This window comes from Microcebus murinus, chromosome 1, assembly GCF_040939455.1.
Source record: "Microcebus murinus isolate Inina chromosome 1, M.murinus_Inina_mat1.0, whole genome shotgun sequence".
Lineage (NCBI taxonomy): Eukaryota > Metazoa > Chordata > Mammalia > Primates > Cheirogaleidae > Microcebus > Microcebus murinus.
Window position 1 is genome coordinate 113,772,046 of NC_134104.1, and position 27,942 is coordinate 113,799,987.

Sequence of the window (27,942 nt, forward strand, 5' to 3'; positions counted from 1 at the left end):
CAAATGTCTTCTGATGTATGGGGAGGATAGCTATAAATTAAGCACAGCCTACGGGTGACAAGGACAGACAAGGCAGAGAGGTGAGAAACAGCAGTGAGATAGAAGGAGAAAGGAAGCGGGTTCCTGTGCAGTGAGCTACCTCTGTCGCTTGGGCACAGACATCAGAATTCACAATTTTCGATGTCATTTGACCTGAAAGTTTGTGGTCCAGAGATTTGGAAACATCCTTTTCTACACAGAGAAGACTTTCAGAGTTTCTCTTTAAACCTCATAGCTTATTTGAAAAAAAATAAGCTTTTATGAGTATAAAATACGTTAATGATATGTTTTAAAATTGTACTTTAGAAGAGTTGACTGTCTCAAATTGAAAGAATATTTGAAAGTCTTTAAGTTTATCTTGTTGTTACTTACTGAGAAAATTGGGCTGCCTCTATTCAAAATGTCTAAAGGTTTCATTTGGAACCACTATTATTTCTTTATTCTGAACTTTAAAAACAAATGACTAAATTGAGATGTTAATCATAGTGGATTAATGAAGTAATGCCTAGACAAACCCGTAGAATTGGAAGAAATCCAAACTTTTACTTTGTGAAGAGAATCATTTCTACAACTCTGGCAGATGATGCTTCAGCCCAAACATTTCAAATGATGGAGAATGTCTCACACTTCAAGGTAGCCACTCCATGGTAGAATAGTGCTTGGGTTTTGGAAAGGTCATGGGATTGGGAATTAGAAGTCCAAATCTGGGATATGCCTCTTAAAGAGTTCTAGGCCTAACATATCCTTATCTCCAAGCCATTTATTCTAATATAATGGCTCAAACTGACATCACTTTTTAAAAATGCCAATTCCAACCATAGGTAGGATTGAAAAGAGCATGAGTCCAGTCACTGGGGGCTTGGCACAGTGTCTCAGCTGCCACTGATGTCCCCATTGTCCTGGTTGTTACCGGGAAGATACAAGTTGGATCTTATTTACAGCTGACAAACTTTCCATGGTTTCAGAGAAGTATCAAGTTTAGAATGAGAAGGGACCCACAAGAGAGTACCAGTCAGGATTTCATCAGGAAAAGGGAAACCACCTAGCTATTGATGGAGTTTAATGCAAGAAATTGGACAAACAGTTGGCAGAGAGCTGAAAAAGTACAAAGGGGAAATGGAGGTGACAGAGAGGTAATAATTCCAGGAAGCAAGTGTGAACTCTAGGACTAGAAGGAACAAATGGAAGTGAATCTAGAAGCGCCTAAGAGGAAACCACTGGGCTGGAATCCAGATCTCTGTGGACACTGCCTGGCTGTGGCTGCTTTCCCTGAGGGATGTCATTAGGTCTTCCTGAGATGCGGCTGACAGGAAGAGCAGGCAAAGGGGAAGGAGCAAGTCCTTCTCTCCACGCTGTGTTCTAGTCTCTTTCTGGGGCTTCCTGCTGGCAAAGCCCAACAGCACAGGCAAAGGAGAACATGGTTGGTAGAGCCCCAGCCCCAGGATCATGGAGCCAATGAAGAAGGGTAGGTTTGGAGCCGAGACACTAGCTAGTTTGATGACTGGCACAAAGAGCGCATAGTCCCCCTTCTCCTCTGATTACACATGAGGATCTGGGATCCAGAGCATTTAAGAGAATTGTCTAGGGCCCCACATCACAGCAGCACAACCAGTACTTGGCAGGCATGGACATGCGAAAACATAATGACAGTTAAAATACATTTGTAAGGTAGAAAACTTTCAACTTTGAATTTGTTTCTATGGTAGAGAATTTTATGGATAATAGATGTATTTAGATGAGACATTTTCAAAATGTGTTTTGGCTTATAAAAGTCGTACTAATTACAGTAATTTGTGTGATTTATTTAATTAGCAGGCTATAGAATTATGATTATGTATGCTAATACTAAGGGTCGGATCAATTTTGTTGTTTTATTTTAATTGCTACACCAAGCCTCTGGTCATATAGGCGTAGTCCCCATTGTTTTTTGCTTATGTGATATATTCATACAGATGAAACTCAAGCAGTGTTTAACAAGAATGTTGCCTTTAGTGTTCTATTAAAGACAAGGAAACAAAAACCAATGGAGCGACTAGGGAAATTATCCTCAAATGACAAGCCCAGCTGACTAGATATGTAATCTTCATCAGCAAATCTCTATTTCCCTGGGATATCAGAAATGATATTTTTTAGATGGCTTAAGATCCTCTTAAAACATTCAAAGACGGTCTAATATAGGCAGGAAAGCACAGGGAGTCTGGGAAATATTGAATCTCAGCCCTGCCACTTTCAAGGTGACCTTGAGTAAATTACATTCATGTCTTGTTCAATGGGGATAGGAATGTTCATCTATTTATTCAACAAATACTCACGGAGTGCCTGCCACGTGCCTGGTACTGCTCTAAGGGTTAGGGACCAATGACTCCTTCTGCCCTCACTGAGCTTTTCATTGCAGTTCAAGAAGACAGAAAATAAACACATAAATATGTAAAATATTAAGTAGCAGTAAATAATATGGGGAAAAAAACAAAGGCAAAAAGAAAGGCAAGTAGAGAATGATGAGAGGGGATGATTTTTATACAGTGAACAGAGAAGGCCTGTCTGATAATGTAACATATGAACAGACATCTGAAGGAAGGAGGGAGCCCTGTCAGTATCTGGAGAAGAGATTTTTGAACAATGGGAACTAGAAGTGCATGGACCCTGTGGTGGAACAGCTCAGTGAGGAAAGTGTGAGACAAAGGGGAAGTGTGGTAGGAGATGAGGTCAGAAAGTTATGGGGAGGTGAGAAAGGGCAAGACCAGATCCTGCAGGGCCCTTCAAGCCACAGGAGTTCACTACGAGGTTTTGAGTAGAGGACTGATGTGATCAGACAAATCAGCAAGAAAAAACATACAACCCCATTAAAAAAGTGGTCAAAAGACATGAACAGAAGCTTTTCAAAAGAAGATAGACAAATGGCCAGCAGACATATGAAAAAATGCTCAACATTACTAATCATCAGGGCGATGCAAATTAAAACCACAATGAGATACCACCTTACGTCTGTCAGAATGGCCATTATTAAAAAGTCAGAAAACAATAGAAGTTGACGTGGCTGCATAGAGAAAGAAATGCTTATTCACTGTTGGCGGGACTGCAAATCAGTACAACCTCTATGGAAAATAGTATGGAGATTCCTCAAAGAACTAAAAGTAGACCTACCATTTGATCCAGCAGTCCCACTACTGGGTATCTACCTGAAGTCAAAGAAATCATTTTACGAAAAAGATACCTTCACTCAAATGTTTATCATAAAAACAATTCACAATTGCAAAGATAAGGAATCAACCATCAACTCATGTGTGCATAAAGAAAATGTGGGACATATATACACCATAGAGTACTACTCAGCTATAAAAAGAAATTAAGTAATGTTTTTTGCAGCAACTTGGATGGACCTGGAAACCATTATCCTAAGTGAAATATCTCAGGAATGGAAAAACAAATACCACATGTATTCTGTAATGACTGGGAACTAAATGATGGGCACAAAGAGATGAAAAGGACATTAGAAACCAAGAAGAGGGGAGGTTTGGAGGGATATAAGGAATGAAAACCTATCTATTGGGGACAATGGAACACTATTCTGGTGATGGTCACATTGAAAGCCCCAACTTAAGCATACAAGGTATCCATGTAACAAAAACATTTGTACCCCCTTAATATTTTGAAATTGAAAAAAATAGAACCACTATTGCTGAGTGAGGAGTAGACTGTGGAGGGCTGCCCGGAGGAGGCAGAGAGGCCAGTTAGAAAGCTGTTGCTATAATCCAGGCCAAAGATGATGGTGGCTTGGAACAGGATGTTAGGGGTGGAGGTGTTGAGAAATGGTTGGATTCAGGGTAAGCTTTGAAGGACAATCCAACAAAATTGTTGGTGAACAATGAGAGAAGAAGTAAAAGGTGATCCCAGAGTTTTGGCCTGAGCAACAGGAAGGATGGAGATGCTGTTACTGAAAAGAGAAAGGCAGTGGGAGGGGTTGGTTAGTCATGGTAAGCCTGTTGTGAGATAGCAAACCAATGCCACTAATGAGGAGACGTAAACGAAATGAGCACCATCTTGGCCCACAGCTAAGATCTGTTTGGCCAATCTCAGTCCCTTTCCTGTCCTTCATAACACTTGTTACCTACTCTTGTTCTCACAATGAATTTATTGGCTACCCATGCACATCTGCCCTTTTATCCCCTGCTTCTTCACAGATTAATATATAGTCAAAACAGTTCCACAGAGGTGAGAGGGTCAGCTAAACCTCACCCAGAAAAACCCTCAACAGACTAGACTTGACAGACAGATAAATCACGTTTTTAAATAAATAAGGAGAAATATTTGATACCAAAACAATATCCATGGCAATCCTCCTTGTGCCTTGAAATACTTAAAGTGCTTCAGCATCCTAAAAATTTCCCTGGTATTCACTAATGTTTTAATAGAAATTCTGTGAAGAGTAAAATATAATATTGTATAAGCATTTTTTCTTAGAATTTCTGAAGAGATGCTGAGGAACTGAAAGTTTACCAAAAAATCTGCAGACATGCTTACTGAATATATATTTCTTGGAAAAATTTCCTCCTTGTTTTTATTCTTTTGTCCAAAATTTTGAAGCATAATATTAAAAGAAAATCAATCTTCTAAATTCTACGCACTTATATTATGTAAATGCCTTAGCAATATTTTATCCAATACCAACCTGAAAAAATAACGTGTAAATAGAATCATACCGTCTACATATTAAACAAGTAAGCTCAGTTCTTTAAAATTCTTTATTGCAGATTCATTTGGAATGTCAGTATTCAGTTCACATATCTCTATACTCTTAAGAATCATCAGCATTTAATTTATGAGTGTTTTTTAGTTGGAAAGATTCTGCTGCTTAAAATTCAATTCAATCCTCTTGGTCTGAGTTGAAGAATACTTATATCTTGTGTTTTTCCCAAAGCCCTCCTCTCTGCCCAATTTCCCATAATTGATCTAATCTTTAATCCGAAGTAGAGTGCAGCTCCCACCCCTTCCCCACCCCAGCACAGGGGCGATAATACAGAGAATAGCAGAGCCCAGGGAGAAATAACACATTCGTCTCATGGTTGCTGTTCTTCTGTCCCTAGAAAGTATCTAGTGTATGTGTGACTTCATGTAACATTTAAAGCTGCTATCATGTGGTTTAAAAAAATAAACCCTGCAGCGAGCCAAGGAGCAGCTGAAGGCCCACCACTGATAGGAAGCACAAGAGAACAGACCGTTTACCTTCCAGGGTGCCTGGGATGTGTTCATTAGAGTATTCAACAGCAGCAGGACAGGGCACCCAGCCCTGCCAAGGAGGCTCAGGAACAAATGAGGACTTCTCTCTCCTGGTTGGCACATAGGGAGCATTGGCAGCAGGAACAAAACCCCTGTATACGTCTTAGGTTTGTGACTCATGGGCTTTTAATACTAAATTATGGTATGACAGGAACCTCTTCAGGCTCCCCAAGATACAGTGGAAAGCAAATGTCTTTGAGCTAATATGCCAGTATTTAGTGTAAAATGCAGCAAAGTAGTTAGCACTGGCTGTGAAAAGCCCAGAGTTGACTATGGAGTCTTTTGTTCTTATGTTTCCAAGTCTAACTTTCCTAACTCGTGACCAAGGTGTCATTTATCTCCAGAAAGAATCTACTTTTCATTTCATTTTCATTTTTACTTAAAGTCTGCTTCTTAATGCTCCTCTTTAGGTTTAACCCTGCAAGGCCCCTGTTTAAAGCAAGTAGCAAGATTTACCTAGGTTTCACTATCACGGTGATTATTAGCAGTTTTAACTCTACTAACACCAAGTCCATCTTCCAGCTGGGATAGCCCCATCCTGTGACTTTGATGGTAAAGAAAATTGGTTTTGACTGATGTTTTTTTTTTTTTTTAATTTCAGGAATAGTTGCTGTTCTCTTCTGTGGAGTCACACAGGCACATTATACTTACAACAATCTGTCGTCAGATTCCAAAATGAGGACTAAACAGGTAAAAGAAAAAAACTCATTGTAGGCTTTGTCTCTCTGCTCAGTGTAATCGTTATGCAGCAATTCTGGCAGTGCATTCAGAAAGAATTTCATTAGTAAAGGAAGAAGAAAGTAAGCTTAAGGCTTCATTACGGGTTGGATATTTATAGATCTTTTTTCCCCCCTCTAGGATAACCATTAACAATTCTCTTGGTAAGCAAAAATATAGTTATAATAGTCTCTGCCTCCTGTGAGATGTGGAACTTAGACTGTCAGTCTTGAAGATGAAAGGCCTCTCTAGTCAGTAATAATTCACAGTCACTTACATCTAAAAGCATTATAAGGCCTGTGAGATTGGGTTGTTATAGAGGGAGAAGGAAATGAAGAAGGAGGAAGTGATGTTTGGTCTTTAATTGGGTGCTTTTGATTCCAAGCAAACTCAACAGCCAGTTGTCACACAAGCAGAAGGTATCTCTCTTTTGACTTGAACATATCCGTGTGGATATCTGCACATGAACACACATAGATTGCTCCACAAACATTTGCTACAGAGCCTCTCTATGCCAACCACTATGGTAGGCACTAGGGATACAGGAAAGATAGTATGCGACCCTGCCTTCAAGAAGTTCATTGTCAAGTCTGTTGATGAGGACAGGGATGAGTAGCGAACAATTACCCACAGTGTGATAAGTACTATGGTAGAAATGAATATCTGTACAGGGTGTTTGGGGAGCATTTAATAGGGCATCATCTTTAGTTAGGAAAGAAAGTTTCCAGAGATGATGAGGGAAAGAGATGATTGGGAAAGTTTCCAGAGATAATGTCCGATCTAGAGCTTGAAATGAAAATAGAAGTTAACTAGGTAAAGATGTTAGGTCTGGTGGGGAATGGAGGGTAGCAGGAAGGGCATTTGAGGCAAGGGATCAGCATGGATAAAGTCTCAAGCAGTCAACTGAAGCTCTGTAAATAGTTCAGCATGGCTAGCAATTGGGATAAGGGTAATACAAGTGAATATAATGAGAGATGAGACCATAGATATAGCCAGAGGCCAACTTATGAAAAGACTTACATACTTTGTGAAGGAATTTAGACTTTATACAAAACATAATGAGGAATGGCTTAAATAACAAAAATTTATTGTCTCACGGTTCTGGAGGCCAGAAGTCTGAGATCAAGGTGTTGGCAGGATTATTTCCTTCTGAGGGCTGTGAGGGAGAATCTGTTCTATGTCTCCCTCTTAGCCTCTGGAGGATTTCTGGCAATCTTCAGGGTTCCTTGGCTTGTAGCCACATCACCCCAATCTCTGCCTTTGTGGTCATATTGCATTCTCCCTATGTCTGTGTCTACTGCCAAATTTCCCCTTTTTATGAGGATACTGGTCAAACTGGGTTACTACTCCAGCATGATGTCATCTTAACTGATTACATTTTCCATAATTCTGTCTCTACGTAAGGTCACATTCCGAGGTACTGGGAGTTAGGACTTCAACATATGAATCTTGAGGGGACACAATTCAGCCCATAACAAGAAGTCATTGAATAATTTTAAGATAATCGGAGTCCCATGTTAGAAATATTACTTTGGCAGACATGAGGGACATGGATCAAAGGACACTTGTATCAGGTAGCTTTTGCTGTGTAACAAATAACCACACAACTCCAGTTGCATCCAACACTTATTTATCACACACCGGCAAGGTTCAGCCACTTGAGCTGGGCTAAGCTGAGTGTGTCTGTTCGTACCAACTTAGTTTACTCAGGTGTGTGTGAGTTTATTGGAGGCTCTATTCTAGGGTAGGCTTGACTGGGGAACATTTGCCAGTACCATGTGTCTCTCATTCTTCTCCTGGTGAAGAACAAGCCACAGCATTGATGAAAGTCCATTTCTCGCCTGTGCTTGCATCACATTTCCTAAACAGCTTATTGGACACAGAAAATCACCTGGCTCAGTCCAAAGTCCAGAGGCCAAGCAGGTCCCTGACCCACAGTGGGAGAGCACCTCAAAGTTATATATCAAGGAGTGTGGATATAGGGAATGACAGGGAATTGAGCCAAAGGTTGCAATTTATCCCCAATGCAAATGGAGGTAAAGAGGCTGTCATAATAAACCTGGCACTGCCCAGGACATCTGATGTGATATTGGGGTAGTGGGAATAGAGAAAGCAGAAGTGACATCCAAGAAGAACCTGTAATTGGCCAGGAATTCCTAAACAGACGCTATTGAAGGCTTACTTTAGAGCTCTCCAAAATTGTCACTGCTTTCATCCCTCTCTCTTTGTGACGTTCCCAGCTCAGCTGGACCTGACCTTCCTCAACTTGCCCAGGGACTCTCTGCAAGGGCCTCCTTTCCCTCTGCCCATTACCTCAGGTGACTCAGAGGAATCACAAGATATAATTACAGAAATTTCAAGGACCTCTGAGTGAAACAAATACAAGAACAAACCGAAAAAATGGATACAAATATCCAGAAACCTCCAATCCTTTTCATTATGGAGACTACTGTTATTCCCTAAAGGGAAATGTCTTGGGCTGGTTTTACCTGGCCTCTTTTGGTTCTCTGAGCATTTGTATTCTGGGAAGCTGAACCCTGGTTAGGCACTTACACTTTGAAGTCACGCTATCTAGACTGCTCAGCAGAACTTCAAAGATAACTCATCTCATGGCAAGACAGCACCCCAGCACCTAGGGGAGACAAAGCCAGAATCAGTTCCCACAACCTTCTGTTCTCCCTCGGAATGGCTTGACAAGCACTCCCTGACAGGCTGCCAGCATCCATTTTACAGCACTCCCCTTTAAGGAAGGAGATTTTCACAAGCTCATTCTTTAACATCTAGATAACTGCATATCCTCATCTCTGTTCCCCCCACTGCCTTCTTTCCTGGGCGCCTGGATCATAGCAGAAGCCTAATGAATGCTAATTTCCTTCCACTCCCTTCTCATCCCCTTCCTCACTTCTTTTCTTTCTTTCAGGATCTGTCATTTTCTGCTTATCTTTTCTCCTACATATTTATACATACTTGCTTATCTATGTATACATGTACTCATACATATCCCACTCTCTAGTATATGGAGTGTAAGGTCACCACTTTGAAAGAAATGTGATCAGAAGTCCTTGGCCACATCTGCACCTGTGTAGCAAGTAAAATGCAAACTCCACTCGGGAAACCGATTACAACTTGTAGAACAAGGCTAAGACACATACTGTGGAGGTTGCCACTGTGTCCTCTCTGAAACTGGGAAAGGTTTGGAAACTATTATGTGATGTCACATGGTTACAAAAGAGTTTTATTCATTGACTGTGTCTATACCAGCTAATCGGATGGCTGTATCTGAATATAAAGGCTTTTGAGAATTATATATTCTTTATGGTTTCAAGAACTAGAGTGCCTTTTTAAAATTGGATTTTTTTTACTTTAAGGCATGTTTTGTAAATGATAATGACCCTCTAGATGCAGATGATTTAATTTTTATTCCAACTTATGAAAAAATCATGTAACATCACTATGTGCGTGACACAAAACAGCCTAACAGAGACACTGTGATGCTGTTACCCACCCTAAGGATTTATATTGTGAATAACAAAACATTCTATTAAGAGTATATGACCATGTACAGCAAACTCTATGCCTTGACTGGGAGTGGTCCATTGCTTTACAGGGTGCACATGCAGTCCTAGAGATAGAGAGATACTGCAAACACTGCTAGGGACACTAAGGATGGACGTCAGCACACAGTGGTCTGTAGCCTAGAGGTCTCACGCTGAGCTACCCAGATCTGCGTGCAGACCCCATGATCCCACCCACACAAGTTGCAGCCTGCCTCCCACTCCCTTCTTCCCTCATCCCCTCGCCTCCCAGGCAGGCCTGGGCATTGGTTAACTGGGCCAATGCCAGAGTCTTTCCATCAGTCGTCTTTACCTTGCTTGAGGCTGACTTGCATGTACTTCCATCCTGTCTCTTTTAACTGGAATTTTTTCTTCCCTTCATGTAATTCACACTTAAAAATTATTTCCAACATACACATGGATATATGACATGAATATAAATAATTAACATGTATTGTGCATTAGCATGTATAAGGTACTTAATCTCATTTACTTTCTACTTACCTTTCTACCTAAGAGGTAATTCTTATTATTATCACTAAATATCTTTATTCATTGAAGAAATATTTTTTGAGAGCCCAGCATGTGCCAGCCACTATTCAAGGTGCTGGAGATATAACAGTGAACAAAAAAGAATTTCCAGTATAGGAGCTTTACAGTAATGAAAATAAATAAGTGAAGTATACAGTATGTTCATGGTAAGACATAAGGCCAAATAATAAAGCAAGTTTAGGAGTTTGTGTACTGGAAGGAAGGCTTGCAATTTTAGATTGGGTGGCCAGGGAAGGCATTAGTGAGAAGGTAATACTGGAAGGAAGTAAAAGAGGGAGCCATGCCGATATTTTTGACAGAAATTGGGAACAAGAAATACAAAAGCCGCCAGAGCAGTGGGACCAATGTGACTGGAGCAGAGTAAACTAGGGAAGTGTATGAGAGACAATATCAAAGCAGGGACAAGGGAAAGGTCCTGGAGAGCCTGAAGGAGCTAGGAAAACACTGGAGACCCTTAAGTACAGGCATGTGCATGCTATGATTTAAGTTTTAAAAGAATGGAGGTGTCATTTATTAGCTAAGGATGACTAACTTACAGGTTTGGGGAACAATTAGGAGTTCGGTGTTGTCTTGTTAAGTCTGGGATGTATATTAGTCAATGAAGTGGAGCTGCTGTGTAACCAATTGGACATAGTGTTCTGGAGTTCAGGAGAGAGGTCTAGAATAGGAGTATAATTTGGGAAGTCATCAGCATAGAGATGATATTGAAAATATGAGACTGGGTGAATCTCTAGGGAGTGATTAAAGAGAGGGCCAAAAACGAAGTCCTGAAGTTCTCCAGTGTTACTTGGTCAGAAACCAGTGATGGAGACTAAGAGATCGTAACCATCAGGGAAAAGAAAAACCAGGAAAGGATAGTGTTCTAGAAGCCAAAGGAAGAGTGTCTCAAGAAGGAATGTGATGAATTATGCCAAATGCTGCTGAAATATCAAGGAAGATGAACATGAACATCATTGATAACACTGGTGACAATCACGTTGGTGGAGTGCCAGGGTGAGAGCCTGATTAGGACGGGTTCAAGATAGAATGGGAGAAAATAAGTCAGAAACCTCATGTATTGATGAGTCTTTCGATGGAGTGTTGCTGTGAAGAGCAGCAAAGAAATGAGGTGATAGCTGCAGGGAGAAGTGGAGCCAAAGGAAAGACCTTCCCATTTTTAAGGTAGGAGATAAAACAGTACTTTTGTATGCTAATGAGGATGGACATAGATGTTTTTACATATTTGCTTTCAAAAAGCCAGATTCTTTGTCTAGCATTTATGGACAAACAATGATATCTTCATTACAGCACATTCTTTCCAGATGCATATTTTATTTCTATTCCCCCCAGATGATATTTTTAGTGTTTATCTCCATTGAACGGAAAAGCAGCAATGTAAATCCAAATTTAAATTTCCAATAAAAGAAGACAATGGGAGCCAAATTGAATGTGCTGTGCATAACTTTGAAAATCCAAGTAAAGGATCTGGAATATGGGAGAGGCAAGATGACATGGTGGAATAAACACTTGGCAGAGGGTTCAGAGAACTCGGTCTTGCCCCCATCTCTAGTACTAATGGTGGGGCCTTGGATAATTAATGTAACACATGTGAGCTTCAGTTTTCTCATCTATAAAATGAATGACTGAACTAAATGATTGATTTTTAAGGATCATACTCTAGACCTAATATTCTGCGAGTTGACCTAGATCATAAGATATATACTGGTTCCTCCTGTTAAACTAGGGTCGGGCAGGAATCACTTGCTTAAAGAGTATAATGCATGGAAATGAAGTGGGGATTAGAATTTGCCATTGATTGTTAGGCCAAGTCATTGGGTAGACCATTTTAATAAGTTGTCAAAGCAAATCCAAGGAGGAGGCAATCAAAGGCCAAAGTCCCTAGTTCATACTGAGGTGAAAAGGTTCACACTGCACTATATACTTCTTCCTGAAAAACTCTCAGCTCCTAAGTGAGTGGTTGAAATGGCTTTTTCTAAGACTGCTTGCATCCTCAGGGTGAAGAGTACAGACCTTCTATTGCTACCACTCAGCATCTTAGGGCATAACTGAAGGACTTTCCAGCTTTTTAATTCAAACACAAACTAAGTATATTCTAAGCACTACAGTGGTTGCATGACAGACACCATGCTGGAACTAGGGAGAAAAAGGCAAGTAGCACATGGTTCTTGCCCTTAGGACATCCTTAGATAGCAGAAAACAAACGTGCACATGCATGCGTGCACTCACATGTATGAGGAAAAACCCCATGCTGCAAATGTTAACATAGAGGGGTGCACAACATGTCATGGGGACCAGAGAATTGCATTGCTTACTGGAGGGAAGGTGTTCATGGGAAGCTGATCTGGGAGTTGGATGTTTTAGAATTTCAGTGTAAAGATAATTAGAAGATGCAAATGCAAATCAGTGCAGATTTCATGGGGGACCAAAACAAAAAGCATAGAGTATGCAAAAACATAAAACTGAGAAAGAACTTGACAAGTTCCAGAACACACTTTGTGACCAGGGCCTGAGTTACCTCGGAGAAATAGGTAAGGTAGTGTAGGAACCCTGGTATAGGTTGAGAAGCAGGGAAGGGAAGCGTGTGGGAAAGAGTTGAGAATTAAAATGAAGAGATGAGTTCACATGAATGTTTTAATGTCTTGGGGTGCTACATTTAGGAGAACTCTATCCTATAAGTCTAATGATTGCTTAAGATTTTTAAGCATAGAGATAATGATAATCAGATTTCTGCCTTACAAAGATAACTATTATAGCATTGAGGAAAGACTGGACAAATGATCTTTTGGAATTAGTAGTATTCTTGTCTCTATTAGTGGTTTTAAGGGTTAGTTGTGAGCAAACGTGGTGAAGGCCTTCCGTGACATCAATCTTAGCACTCACCACACTTCCTATTAATAACCTACTTACATATATGACATTTAAATTTATCTTAATCTTCTGTAACTCTAGACATATTTTTGTTCTAACCTCTTAGGATGTTGTGGTCTATATGAAAAGTTTATAAAAATTTACTGTCTGGTTTTGCCTTGAACTTAGGAGCAAGTTAAATTCTTGCTGAATTAATAAATTAATGAATAAAAGAATTATGACCGTTGACATTCTGAGATAAAAAATAGAGAAGAAAACAATATATGCTAATTAATGGTTTTATTTAATTCTGATAGGATGCATTAATTTAAATTTAATGAGTTGGATGCATAAGGCAAATGTCTAGGGTAATCCTGGGATATTAAAAGAAAGATCAAGTACAATTCCATTACTTATGTGAGTTTCCTGCAGTGAATCTCTGCCTCATTGATTTGCATTACAGTGGGTTTTGATTATGGTTTTATGCATTTTTTTGTCCATCACTTTTAACAAAAGCAGGCACGTTCCATTCCAGTTACCTGTTTCAAGGCACAGTGGAGAGAATGTCGTGGGCAACAATGCCCCTACTTCCCTAGCTTCTGAGCAGATCAAAGATATCTTCATAAACCATAGAATTGCCTTTTTTATTACTCTAATTACATTTCTTTTGTCAAGATTTCTAACACTTTTCTTCTTCCCTTCATTCAAAATACCTTTAAAAATACCATCCTAGAAGGGTTGAATTTATAAATAATTGCAAAGTGTTTAAATTTCTCCTTAGCTAAGCTGGTGATTCTTTTCAATGAAACTCATTATATTGTAGAAAGGACATTTAGTAGTTCAGCTAATAAGTGTTCCCTTTTAAATGCTAATGAGAGTGGAGCTCCCACATCATGGCAAGAACACACTGTACTTTCAGTGTCCAGGAGGATTTATTGTCTGTGAACCCCTAGTTTATAAGCCTTTAGTCCACAACCAACTTCTGCTATAGCCACTGATGACTGGCCCCCTCAGTAATGAGTATCTTCTGTGTCCTGGGTCCTGGGGCCCAGGGAAAAATAAAGATAAGTAAGACATGAACCATGCTTCTTGAAAATTTTTCATGTAAAATTTTTTCTCTGGGAAAGCTGTAGTTGGATGATAACTTCTCAATTAAATCTATCCTACTCTTTTATCCACAAATCTGTATTTGTTTATCATAGCATATAACTACAGTTGGGAATTTTAAGCCATTATATCAAAGAAATACAGAGCTAGGTGAGACTATCAAGATAATTTTTTTTCTCTCTTTCTTTCTTTCTTTCTTTCTTTCTTTCTTTCTTTCTTTCTTTCTTTCTTTCTTTCTTCCTTCCTTCCTTCCTTCCTTCCTTCCTTCCTTCCTTCCTCCCTCCCTCCCTCCCTCCCTCCCTCCCTCCCTCCCTTCCTTCCTTCCTTCCTTCCTTCCTTCCTTTTTTTTTTTTCAAGAGAATCTCACTCTGTTGCCCCAGCTAGAATGCTGTGGCTTCAGCCTATCTCACAGCAACCTCAAACTCCTGGGCTCAAGCGATCCTCCTGCCTCAGCCTCCCAAGTAGCTGGGACTACAGGAATGTACCACCATGCCTGGCTAATTTTTTCTATATTTTTAGTTGGCCAGCTAATTTCTATTTTTTTTAGTAGAGACGGGGGTCTTGCTCTTGCTCAGGTTGGTCTCGAACTCCTGAGCTCAAATGATCTGCCCACCTCAGCCTCCCAGAGTACTAGGATTACAGGCATGAGCCACTGCACTGGCCCTATCAAGATAAATTTTAAACCCAGAATGTTATTGGATGAAATTGAAGCCCAAGGGAATTTTATGACTTAGAGCAGGCGTCCTCGGGCCGGTGGGCCACATGCCGGTGTTTTTGCCCGTTTGTTTTTTTACTCCAAAATAAGATATGTGCAGTGTGCATAGGAATTTGTTCATAGGTTTTTTTTTTTTTTAAACTATAGTCTGGTCCTCCAATGGTCTGAGGGACAGTGAACTGGCCCCATGTTAAAAAGTTTGAGGACCCCTGACTTGGAGGGTGAGATCCAGTTCTCCAACCCAGGGCCAACCTGGACATGGGTCAGTGCTCAAGAATTATACATTGTAAACTAAAAATACGCTGTACCTGATCCAAACACAACATCTAGTGGATTTGTTATATATTTCTGGGTAACAAATAACCCCCAAATTTAGCAGCTTAAAGCTTGAATTATTATTTAAAAACTTGAGAATTATTATTTCATATAGTTTTTGAAGGCCTAGAATTCAGCAGCATTCGCTTTTCTGGGTAGCTGTGGCACAGATTGCCTCATGAGGTTGCTGACAAATTGTTGAATGGGGCTTCAGCGTCTCCACTTGGCTCGGGCTGGAGGATCTATTAATACTTCAAGATGGTCATTCACGAGGCTGTCAGCAGAAGGCCTTAGTTCTTCACCACATGTCCTACACAGGGCTACTTGGGCCTTATCACAATGTGAAATCTTACTTTCTCCCAGCGCAAGCGAAACCAGAGAGAGCGAGAAGGCAGCAATGTCTTTGATTAGCTTGTCTCCAAAGGTATTCACTGTCACTTTTGCCATATTCTCTTGGAATCCATTCACTAAGAGTGGTCCACACTCAGTGGGAAGGGAATTAAGCTCAACATTTTGAAGGGAAGAATATCAAAGAATTTGTGGACATATGTCACAACTACCAGGAGGCCTGATGCTGTTTTTGAAAATAATCATTTTATTATGGTTCCAATTCCTTATGTGTTTGAATATTTAAGTTTCCTACTTCTTTAGTCAATTTTGGCCATATATATGCTCTTAATCAACCATCTACTACCAAGATTTTTTTTAAAAAGGTAACAAATGTTGAACACTATATTATGTCAGGCTCTATACATGTATGTTTCACATAAGTTATCCCAATTAATATTCACAAAAAAATCTTTGAGGTAAATACTATTGTTAGTCAGATTTTATAAGCCTTAGAGAAGTTAAGAAGGCCACACAAAGAATAGAGTTGTGCATCATAACCCATTATTATTTTTAATAATAATACATTTGATTATATATTTTTATACATTTGATTATAGATCTTTTCCTATAAAAGATTATGTATAGTTTCCCTTTTTTTAATTTATGAAACTTTGCATAGTATACTGATCATTTGGGGATTTATTTATGCATTCTACTACACTCTTCTTCTTCTATCCTGAATCCATTCTTCTTCCACTCCTTGGGCTTCTTTCCTTCTTCCCTGTGCCCTTGTGGAGGACGATGACCCTATGTGACCCTTGCCTGCTGACCACCACTCTCCATTCCTTTTCCTTCCTCTACTTTAATGCTACCCTGAGAGGGCCTCAATAGGTAGAGCCAAGAATGTTTTTTCTTTTTCACCAAAGTGTTGCTGCTACCTCATCTTCTATCCTCTTTGCCTCTTCATCTTGGGACAGACAACATATTACATTTTGCCACTGTTGGCTTTCTTTCTTCAGAATTCATCAGTGTTCCATGTAGCTGAGACTTCTTGAGTATTGTTATTGTTGTTTTCTTCCTCTTCTTCATCATCATCACGAAAGGTTCTGTCAGAGTCACCTACCAAGACTGTCTTTATCTCTACCCAACAGGCAATATCTGGGTGCCCCACATTAACTCACCTTTAAATTTCTTACCAACAAGTTCCCAAAGTCTTCTCTTAATTTTTATCTTTCTCATCTCCCAAAATCCCAAGAAAGTATACTTACCTCATTCACCATTTTCTAAATCTTAATTTTCTTTATTGTATTTTCCCCAAAATAATAGTTTTATATTCTTTTGCACTATGTAGAGCCTCAGCTTCTCAGAAAGTTAGCTTGCACTTTTGATGCTTGCTCTTTTTCTCTCGGTCATTTTTTTTTACTTTTAGAAAGTAAAAAATACCATCATCAGTGCTTGGACACCAACTTATAAATTTATATGATCCATGTCCTTCTATGTATGCATCTGATTCAACATGTAATGGAAAAATTTATCTGAATAGAATTTAGGAGATCAGTTGGCCCGGTCCCTGCTTTGATGACATTCAAGACAGATGGCTACCCATTATTACCTTAAAATTTTCAAGGGTGGCAATGGCATAATGCCCTTTAATAGCCCATTACAGTTTTATCACCCTGCTTGATAGGTGTAAGTATGAAGGGCTTCAGTCACATAATAGCATTTTGGGATGATAAATGGAAATTACTGTAATTTTTCTACTCATTTTAATTAAATTTTATTGATGCAGCACAGAAAACATCATGGCTGAATATATGTGCCTGAGTGTGTGTTTGTTAAAAAAATGTTGTCAAATTTAAAGATGCCATTTCCTTAATGGTCTTGAAAGATGCAGCAAATGTATTTAATAAAATGTTAATTCTTTGTGCAGTTCCTTCAGAAGAGAAATTGAATTATTTCTGTAGGCACAGCTCAAAAATCCAAAGAATGCCATGAGTAGGGACATAGACCTCTGAATAGAGTACCTGGAAGGGAAATCTAATAAGTGAGAATAAGAGTTTGGATTCAGGAAAGTCACTTGACACAATTGTTCTGGGTTACATTGAAAAAGAACTTGATTGGAATCAGCAGTGATCAGTCTGTTCTTGAGAAAAGAATACCCGCTACAATGGGCCTGCTTCAACAGGGAACACCCCGGTAACAAGGTTTTTCTGATATATTTTTCCATTGCTCCCAAGCTGTTAAAGAAAAATAAACTTTAAAATGTCTTGCTTTTCCCTTTTTTGTACTGTGCCTTGCTTTTTTCAAATTAAATTTTCAAGGGCAAACTAGGAGGGAAAAGATACCTATTCAAAAATAAAGGAATTCTTCTACTGGGAAAGAATGCCTAATCTTGTCTTAGTCATTGTAGGAATCTGAATTTATAAGATTCTTCTCTTCCCCAGAGATCTGTCATTGAGGCTCACGTCTGGTGAAAGTGTTATTTTGGGTCCACAACGATGACTTACTTTTTCTTTCTAAAGATGCTATTCTAACGACAATGTGGGGGCCTATAACATACGGCTGCATTAGAAGATCTCTTGGCCAGCTACTAGCAACTAGAGTTGGCAGAGTTTCAGTATCTTGAGTTCTGACACAGCATGTTTCTAGAGAGTTCATGTGAAACCCTGCAAGTAGTGCTGGGGGTCTTCCCTAGGACCACAAGGGGAGAACTATGTCTTAACTTTTTATGTCCTTATACAGGTGTGCTTAAGTAGTGGTCTTCAGGCTAGTGTTGTAGTCATTCATTTTTATGACACTGCCTGTACTCCTTTTTGGCATAAATAAATAATTTACAATACCCTCTTACGGAAAACACCAACATTCTTCTGTTTTGTGCTGATTTATTGTCTGGTTTTTGACTTGATTTTATAGCACTAAGTTGAAGTCTATAGGACTCTTAGAGACTAAAAGAGTTTGAGAACATCTAATGTTCCAGGGAAAAGTCATCTGATTTTAAGGGAATATTACTTCCTCATTTGGCTCTATCAAATGTTTCATGTAAGGGCTGGGCTGTTTCTAGGACCCAGATACACTGGCCTGCAGAATAAGGCAGCAGTGCTCTTTAGGATTCTTCCCTACATTCTGGGCATAAAACACATTATTAAAGGCTCCAGAATGTTCACAGGCAGTAACACATGTGTCTAGCCCTAGTTCTTGATTGCCTGAGTCCCAGGCAACCCAAGAAAGGAAATTCAAACTTTTCCCATAACTGGGATTCAGGCATGTAGTGATATATGGGTGAAGAAAAGGTTAATGAAAGAAATCAGTTTCAGGGAGGAATAACAAGAGGAAAATTCCTATAAATGGAAAGGAGTCCGCCGTAGCCTGAGGGTCAGCATCCTCTTGTGGGACACTGTGAGAATGGACTTGGCCCTCCCAGCACACTCACCTGCTGGTGTTGCTGACATGCTTGTGCTATGCAGAGGGGAGCATTAATTGGTAAAATTCTTATGAGGAGGATTGTTTCACTGGGAACACAAGTGATTCTGCTGGAGCCCCCTCCTCTTCCCAGAATGCTGGACAGTAAATGTAAAAGAATTTGAGCAGATGCCCAAGTATTAATAACTCGAAGGGACCAACTCCAAAAAATCCTGGACACACAAAAATGGAGTACTCCCCTACTGTTTGAAGAGAAAGATAGCAGGTGAGACCAGCAAGTAAGCAAATATGGAGCTTAAGGTACCAGAGGCAGAAATCCCCAAGGAGCGAGGCAGTCCTGAAGTAGCAGGTGGCAATTGGCAGCAGTAGGGAGCACAGGCCACAGCTGGAATACAGCAAGGGTAGGTTGGTGCAAGAAGCTGAGGCATGGTCAGCTCTGGGCTCTGATAATATGTCTCACCTGGGCTCCCTCCTCTTGGAAACTCCCGGAGTAGTGATTTTCAGCCCTGGGTGCACATTATAATTTTTTATTAATACAAATCCCTGATACCCAGGGCCCAAGATTTCTGATTTATTTAGTCTGGGGTGGGGCCTGGGCTACAATATGTTAAACTCTATCTAAGTGATTCTAATGAGTGGTCAGAGTTGAGAATCTACAAAGACACTGGACACTGGACAAGGAAGGACTGAGGTCCTGTCATTTGGCAGGTTGGTTTTTGCATCCAGCAGATCAGAGCCAACGTGTCCAAGTGCATTCAAGGGGAACCGCATGCTGATGGGTTTGGGACACTAGTTCTCTAACAAACCTGCACAGCTGAATCACCCAGGGAGTTTTAAAAATCTCAGTGCCTGGTGCCTCCCCCAGGGATTCTGATTTAATTGGCGTGGGGTGCAGCCTGGGCAGCAGGATTGCTTCTAGCTCCCCAGATGGTTCTCATGTGCAGCAACACTTGAGAGCCAGCAACCTCGGCCACATTAATGTCACCCATGAAGCTCCCTTTTGAGATTACCATAAATGTTTAAGAGAAAAGGAAACTCTGCAAGGGATTTTATATTCTGTGTGAGTAGGTAGAGACTTAGAGCTATCAAGATTCAGCTGTTTGCATAAATACATTTATATTCACAGGCAGGATGGTTCCAAGACATTATCCAAATAAATATTCCCATAGTTCTTAGATCTGGAAAAGCAGTCACACTGCCAAAACCAAAAGGAACAATTGGAAGTCTCCTTATAGGGTGACTCGTTCACCTACCTGAAGCTCACAAATGTAGGTTTCACTTTAAGATTCACAGATCCATTGTAATAATCACAGCATGTAAAACTGTTATACTGCATAACAAATGGTAATCTGCTTTTACTTCTTTAATCTTTAACCTGGAAAAATACAAATTTGATTAATATTTATTGAATTCTAGGTGCTAGTCACCATCTAAGGCAGTTTGGTGAAAATTAGTATATTTAACCCTTATGGCAACAACCCATGAGCTAAGTATTGTTAGCAGCTATTTTACTGAGGAGGAAGCTAGGATGCAGGGAAGATAAGCAATTTACAGGGATTATAAAACATGTAGATATGGGTGAGGAAAATGGGATTGGAATTTATTCAAAGTCCAGCGCTTTTCATATCTCAGCAAGCTACCTTTATGCCATCTTTAGTTAGTAACTCAAAAGTATTCCACAGCTTAACTCTCATTTTCCAGTTTTAATGTCATGTAGTAATTTATATATGATGCATTTCATAAAATACATTTAGAAAGTTGCTAAGTATAGAATTATAGAATTATAATTCTATAGAAGTATAGAATTATATAGGAACTTCTGTTTATCTGTTCTTCCCTATACTACACTAGAGACAGTTCTAGGAAAGAGTAAAATCTCTCCACTTCTTCTCTACCTAGAGTTATTTGGAGCCCTCATAAATAATATCTACTTAGAGTCAATTCTCTTGAGGTTTGACAGACTAAAATCAAATCTCTAATTTCATCAGCTAAGGAGGTGGTGTTTCTTAAATGACAGTGATTCTAATTTGTGTTCTCTATTGTGTATGAGTTAGGAGAAAATTTACCATGTCTATTTCTTAGAAGCTATGGCTAAGGCAAAGTTTGATAAATTTTTAGAACTAAGAATGGAACATTTTACATATAATAGAGTAAATGTGTAAAGAAGAGACAAATGTATATTTAAAGTTATAATCTATATGCAAATATTATACATGATTGCATTGGGAATTTTAGAATCTTTAACATCTCAAGGGTGTCTTAGAATACTTTATTACACAACTCATGGAATTGCTCCCCTACAAAGAACACCTTTGTATCATAAGTCATAAATACTTTAAAATCCCATATCACCATAAGAAACATATTCAACTACTTGCTAATAGAAACAAATAAAATCTTGTTTCCAAAAGCATGTTTTAATATTTAATTTCAAGGAAGTCACCCAATGTTTTCCAAAGTTAAGCAAAAAAAAAAAAAAAAGATACAAATTCATTGATTATGTCCAGCTGGATATGAAAACATGAAAATATAACACTCAGGTATCTTTGGCAGAAAATTACAGGATATAAACTGACTCCAGTTTTCTGCTTTTAACATATATCTTCCTGTTCAGAAACAGTATGTACTAGTAGGGGATTTTGTGATATTGAAATTATCTGAATTTTCATGACAGCACACTCAAGTGTTTTAAGCTTTCTTTTAAAACTTGATCCAATTTCTGTATGTCCATCAATAGCTTATTTTATTTCAACTTGAAGACATATATAAAATGCCTTAGAAGGCATATATATATATATAAAATATGCCTTCTAAGCACTTTTAAGTGCTTTTAAGTGACTGATTCTTTCCTGAATGTTTTCTTTGGTCAAGGATTATGATTTAAGTGGCAACTTATTGGAGTTAGGTATCAGATCTGCTTTTAAAAGAGGGATGGTTTCATGTCTATAGTTCACATGAACATTCTGATGATTTATGTGATCAAAGTTACTTTTACTTTTTCTGTCACTTTTTTAGAAGGCCTCAACCTAGGAATCCTATATGAAAAGAAAATGCTTGATTTTAAATTTCATCAGAAGCTTCAGCTTATGCCACAGAGCACAAAAAGTGACCCTTTTTTTTAAAGTAAAATGTTAGGTGTACCATTAGTCTCCTAATGACTTCAGTAAAGGTTCCGAATCAAAACCTCAAGCCAAACTGCATGTATTTACCTGTATATATCTTTCTGGTCCCACTGTCCAGCATCCCAGCTTATCAACCAGCACTTCCAGATGTCAAGCCACACAGCCACTGAGTCAATAAAGAAACCCTGAAATCTGTCCTGCTAGTCAGCACATGGGACCAGGTGGCTGCCAGACCCCCCAGCTCCGCCCTGCTGCCACCTCTGGGAACCCAAACTCTGTGTGCCAAAATGGCCTGAAGCTTACCAGGAGTCAACGGTCTGCCTGCTAAAACACACCCACCATCTGCATCCAAACAGCAGCACTCCCTGACCCTGGGGAGAAGCAGGTCCAGGGCTCCGGCTGAGGCATCTGATGCAGCAGCCTCCAGGAGAGGGAGTTACCACAGGAATATCAGACTTCACGGTGCTCATTTTGAGAAAACCAGTATAAAATATTCACATTTTACAGTCAGCCAAACTTCATAAAGCCACACTTCACTTTTTAAACTTGGACCTAGGTGAGTAGACAAATGATTTGATTTGTGGCTCTGCTGGACAGAAGATACATATGATTTAAAATCATCTTAGAACTTATTTCCAAATTGTGAAAAGCACCATACATCCTTTTAGTTATTCCTTTGACTTCCAGGTTTGCCTGATTCATGCAACATGATTATCTTTTAATAACTATGAGCTGATCTGGAATTTCAAAGTATCATCTGATAAGAGAATTAATTTTCAATGTGTAAAATACAGGCTTTCTCCCCATAAACAGAACTGTTTTTTTTAAAGTGAAATCTGGGCAAGGGGATTAGTACACTCAATTTTTGCCATATGAAATCTTTAATAAGAAAAGTGTTTGCCTTAGCTTTGTGCATTGTTCCAACTTGCAAGATATGACTCAATTTATTCATGTATGCTTATGTTGGAAATTGCACTATATTTTAGACAATAGGTTAGGTGGACTAAACCCAGACATTTATTGCATTACAGGAGAGATCTACATTATTATTTTTTGAAAAATGTGCATAATAGCTCTTCATAAATGTTCACCTCATTAACAAAGAAATGCCATTTCGCTTTAGCTACAAAGACCTTTCCCTGACAGAGGCGTATTTGCAAGAATGGCCTATTTGAATTCTTCTTCTCCCTCTCTCAGACACATTTAAAAAAATACCTCTATCTCCAAATGATTCTAAGGTATATGATATTTAAAGATGTGGGTTTTCTTCCCCCATGGTTATGCATCAGTAACACAACAAAGGTCAGTTGTCCTATGTTTTGCATATGGTCTGCTCCTGGATCTGACTATTTCATCTGTGTAGCCTCGCTCACTGCATTTTTCCAGACTTCAGTGAGTTCATCCTTTTTAAAGTATCCTCTACTGGGTTGGAGCCATGACTTTTGGAATTATTAACTCTTGGCACAATGCCTCCCAGAACTCAGAGAATAGGAGTACTGATTTATCCTGGCAGTCTCAAGGTCAGTCTTCACGCAACCTCAGCACCTGGGAAGTAAGGCAGGTAGAGGAGCAAGCACCGCACACCAGAGACCTGGCTTCTCAGCCTGGGTCTGCTCATGCACTCATTGTGTGCCATAGAGCAAGGCCCCATGAGAACAGGGACTCGGTCTAGTTCATTCACTGTTATCTTCCAGTGCCCAGTTCTTCACTTCTAATATGTAAGCGAGTGAATGAGCTCCGTGTTCTCTTCTGTAAAGGCCCAGGCCCCACGCTGGAGGGCAGTGAGTGAAAACTCAACACAGGCCCTGCTCCCTGTGGGGCCCATACACGGCACTGAGTGCTTGGAGGGAGAGCAGCATGGTTCTCTGGGGCCACATAACAAAGGGACCCGACCAGCTGGGCATTCAGAGAAGTCCTCAGGAAGAGACTGTCCAGCTGAGATCTCAAGAGTAACTAGCTGTGAACAGGCAAAAGGCTTTGGGAAGAATGGGAGCGTGGCAGGCAGAGGCCTCATCACAGGAGAGAGCTGGTCCATTTGAGGAACTGAAGGGCCCTGGCATCCCTAGAGTGATCATGCAAGTGAGACATAACCAAAATGAGTGGAAATATATCATTAAATCGTAGGGTTATGGGGCCAGAAAAAATCCTCTTACTCAAATTAGCCCATCTTGGCTACTTTGTACCAGTTGGGAAACTGAGACCCTGAGTTCTCTGTGCAAGTTCTGGGCCTTAAAATGAATTTCTTTTCTTCTTTTTTTTTTTTTCATTTTCTATATGTGTTTTATGCTTTTTATAAAAATTCAAGCAGTGTAAAAGTTTACAAAGTAAAATTTAAGTTTCCCCACTTTAAAAGTAACCACTATTAGAGATTGGTGTATGGCCTGTCAGAATTTTCTACACATTTATATTTTTTAAAAAAATGTGATCAGTATTATACATTGGTAGTTATAAAGCTTTTTGATAACAGGACCTCTTTACACTTTTAAAAACTATTGAGTCGCCCAGAGTTTTTGTTTATGTGAATTATATGCAGTGGCGTGCTGGAGCCAGCTGGAACCGGTTCCCAACTCCACGTTCAGTTCAGTGGTAGCTTGAAATCCACCACAGTCAGAGTGTGCACACCATGGAACTAGTCAGCCAGGTTTACAGACCCGGGTTCTCCCTGCCCCCTGGAGAGCCAGTTGTTAACATTTACCAGCATACCACTGATTCCATGTATCAATGTTTACGATGTTAAAAAGGGTAAATAAAGATTTTAGAAATATTTAGTAGTTTATTTAAAACTAACAGTAATAAATCCATTATGCGTTAACATAAATAGCATTTTTTGTTTACATTTTTGCAAATCTTGATGTCTGGTTTAATGGAAGGCAGCTGGATTCTCATATCTGCTTCTACATTCAACCTGTTGTAGTATCACACATTATACAGCCTCTGGAAACCTCCACCCATTCTCCACCCTCCACCCATTCTCTCCTATACTCAGGAGAGACTGAGAGTGAAGAGGACAAAGAATATCATAGTAATGGTTTGAAAATCATGTTGACTTTATGAACTGCCTGAAAGGTTCTCACGTCATCCCAGAGGTCACTGCACATAAGATTCTTTTGTTTTACTTTCTACCTTCTTTTTCTCTTTTAGCTTTTTTTACTTACTATGTTGTGGGCCGTGATATAGATTACTTCACAAAACGAGACTTGTATCATATATGTTGAATAACAATTACCTAGACCGTTTGGTCTTGTTTTTCCTACCATTTCTCTTAATTTATACCCACATATTGCATTAGATAGAGAGTAAGAGAATAAAGTGGAGATGAGAAGGGGCTCAGTGAAGGTTTGGATAGCCTCTTTTCTAACGATTTTGAAGACAAACTTCCCACACATTATGCCTTACTTGATTTAGTGCTATTTCCAGCAGGACAACACATTATGTGCCTGCTTGTGGTTTTGGTTTCTTCATTCCCTCATCTGAATCCCTGTCCCCAAAGACATGAAAAGATGCCCTTACCACTCTTTTAGAGGAACGCAAATAAAATTCAGCTGTGTTCACCACGGTCTCTAGAGAATTAAGAGCAATGCTTGGGATAGAGGAAATTTGGGGATGTGGTTTGCTTTCCTTGCCAAGGGAGAAGCATTTGAGATCTCAAGAGCCAAGTGAGACCAGGATGCCAAGGGGAGGTGTGAGGGGTGAATCAAGCTCCCTCCTGAGTAGGGATAACGATAGCTTCTACTCTACGGCACCAGAATCTGTAAGAGTCTCAGCAAATAGTTGCTGTTTGAATGAATAGCATTGTAAAGATTGAATTAGTTTTTATGCATTAGTTTTTACAGAGTGTCTGTGGCTTATAACAAGCACTATATAGATGTTAGGTTTTGTTTCAGTTATTTTGTTTTGTTTTTTCTGAGTGCTAGAATTAGGACTCATAATTACATCTTGCAGTTCAAGCTGCTTATCTATAATGGGATTATTTTATTCCACAAAATAAAATGTGTAATGCTAAAAGATAGGTTGACAGAGGCAAATCCTGGATCACATTATAGCAATTTTTCAACGAATTCAGTTAGAGTAGCTACCAGTCTGAAGCTGCGTAGATCAGAAATGCCTGTCTTGACAGAACAGTGAGAGGCCAGATCCAACTCTTACCAGCTGTCTGATTCTTGTCTCCTTTTTCTGCATTGAACAACTATTTGCATAGTGTTTTCAAGATTTCTCATGGACTCAAGAAAATGCATGTGCACTATTCCATTTGGTCAAGGTTTTTCCTTACTAACTTAGTAATTATAATATAACTTCAATATTTTATTAAGCATGATAATTCATTTGCAGAAATGGGGCCAGAATACTTCAGATGAATTAAGAAACTCTCTGGGTCCTTCCCAAAAGATAAAGAGAACTTGGACTTTTTCTCTCTTCTGTGTTTGTATAAAATCTTCTAAAAAGTCGTATTTGTGTTTTCTTAACTGTCTCAGTCTTGTGGTTCAGACGGTAAGATGTTGACTTCCTCCCGGGGGGCGGGGGTAATTCCCACCCTGAGATGAGCTGCTGCAATTCTTGCTCTGGAGGCTTGGCTGCATCTCTGACCCTGAACACTTTAGCTGACACAGGAGCTGGCACCTGGTGGCTCATCCACCTGCTCTGCAGCTCTGTCTCTTCCTCAGCTGTAAGCTGTGTGTGTTCTCCATTAGGCTTGTTGCCTTTTCTTTGGAGTTAATGCTCTTGCTGGCTCCACATTTCCACTTCATGCTGTTGATTTTCCTGACTTAGGAGTGATGAAGAAGATCAGTCCAAGTAATGGTAATCAACAAACTCCTGATCTATCAGATCACCTGATGCCTGGCACACAGTAAGTGCTCAAGACATATCTGTTGCCTTTTCTTACTTTTGAACTAGAGGGACAAAAAATGCTGGGTGGAAGTTAAAGTATAGAAGGTGTCTTCATCTCCTTAACCCCCTCCTAGCCATGTCAGGACTTTGTACTTTGTTGGACCATATGAAATTGCCGCTATTTGATGGATTAGGCCTTCCCATAGAGGCAGCTTTATGATTCAACTGATTTCATGCTGCTAAACAGCCTGATGTTCTGTATGTAAAGAGTTCCCACTTTCATAGTGCTGGTCACAGAGTTGTAGCGTGACCAGCCATCCTGATTTGCCCAGGACCGAGGGGCTACTATGGGGTGGTCGGACTTTCAGTGCTAAAATAAGGTGAGGTAACAGAAAATTGGTACTAGTTTCATATCCACTCATTGCACTGCAGTCAAATTCTACTTTCCAAGCTTTATTATTTCCTAAATGTATAAAGAAAAAATGTCTAAACGCATCATAATAATATAGCAATAGGTTAGATTTATTGAGGGCCTACCATATGCAGACAGCTGAGTTAATTTGTTTAATACTTCCAATAATTCTTAATCCTTCCAATAATTCATCCAATAATGCTTATCTCCATTTTCCCAGTGGGTGAAGGGAGACACAGAAAAGCAAAATAACCTGACCGAGGTCACAGAGCCTACAGTGGTAGAGCAGGGAGCTCAGGAATCTGAACACAGGAATCTGAGCCTAAAGTAAGTGCTCAAAAGAGGGATTCCCACTTGTCCCTTCCTGGAGTGTCTGTGATAGGCAGGCTTCCTACAAAGCCTGTCCATGGAAGTGGTCCAGGAGGAAAAGGAATGGGAATGGTTTTCTACATTTCTCTCTGGCTTTGCTCTTCTTTCTTCTCCTCCCACTCCCATGCTCCCAGTATATACTTTCAGTTAAAGCCAGTTAGCCTTGGTGGTGCCACAGCCTATCCCCAGCTTGAGAACATCCTCTGGCCCTGTCTCAGGTGCATACCGCCTGGCTCATGACATGAGGTGCCACCCTCTGCCCCACTAAGCCTGTCCCTCACCTCTGCCTGGACCACTGCTCCTTGCAAAGCAGTCTTACATGTGGCTCTTGCAGGCCCT

General features: G+C 39.7%; 1 protein-coding gene across 1 annotated transcript in view; it reads left to right on the forward strand.

Annotated features, from left to right (window-relative positions):
* Positions 1-27,942, forward strand: part of SLC9A9 (solute carrier family 9 member A9) — a 541,491-nt gene that overhangs the window by 256,306 nt on the left and 257,243 nt on the right. The window contains exon 9 of the mRNA XM_076004836.1: positions 5,918-6,006. Coding sequence (XP_075860951.1) covers positions 5,918-6,006 — 89 coding nt within the window. The remainder of the gene's footprint in view (positions 1-5,917; positions 6,007-27,942) is intronic.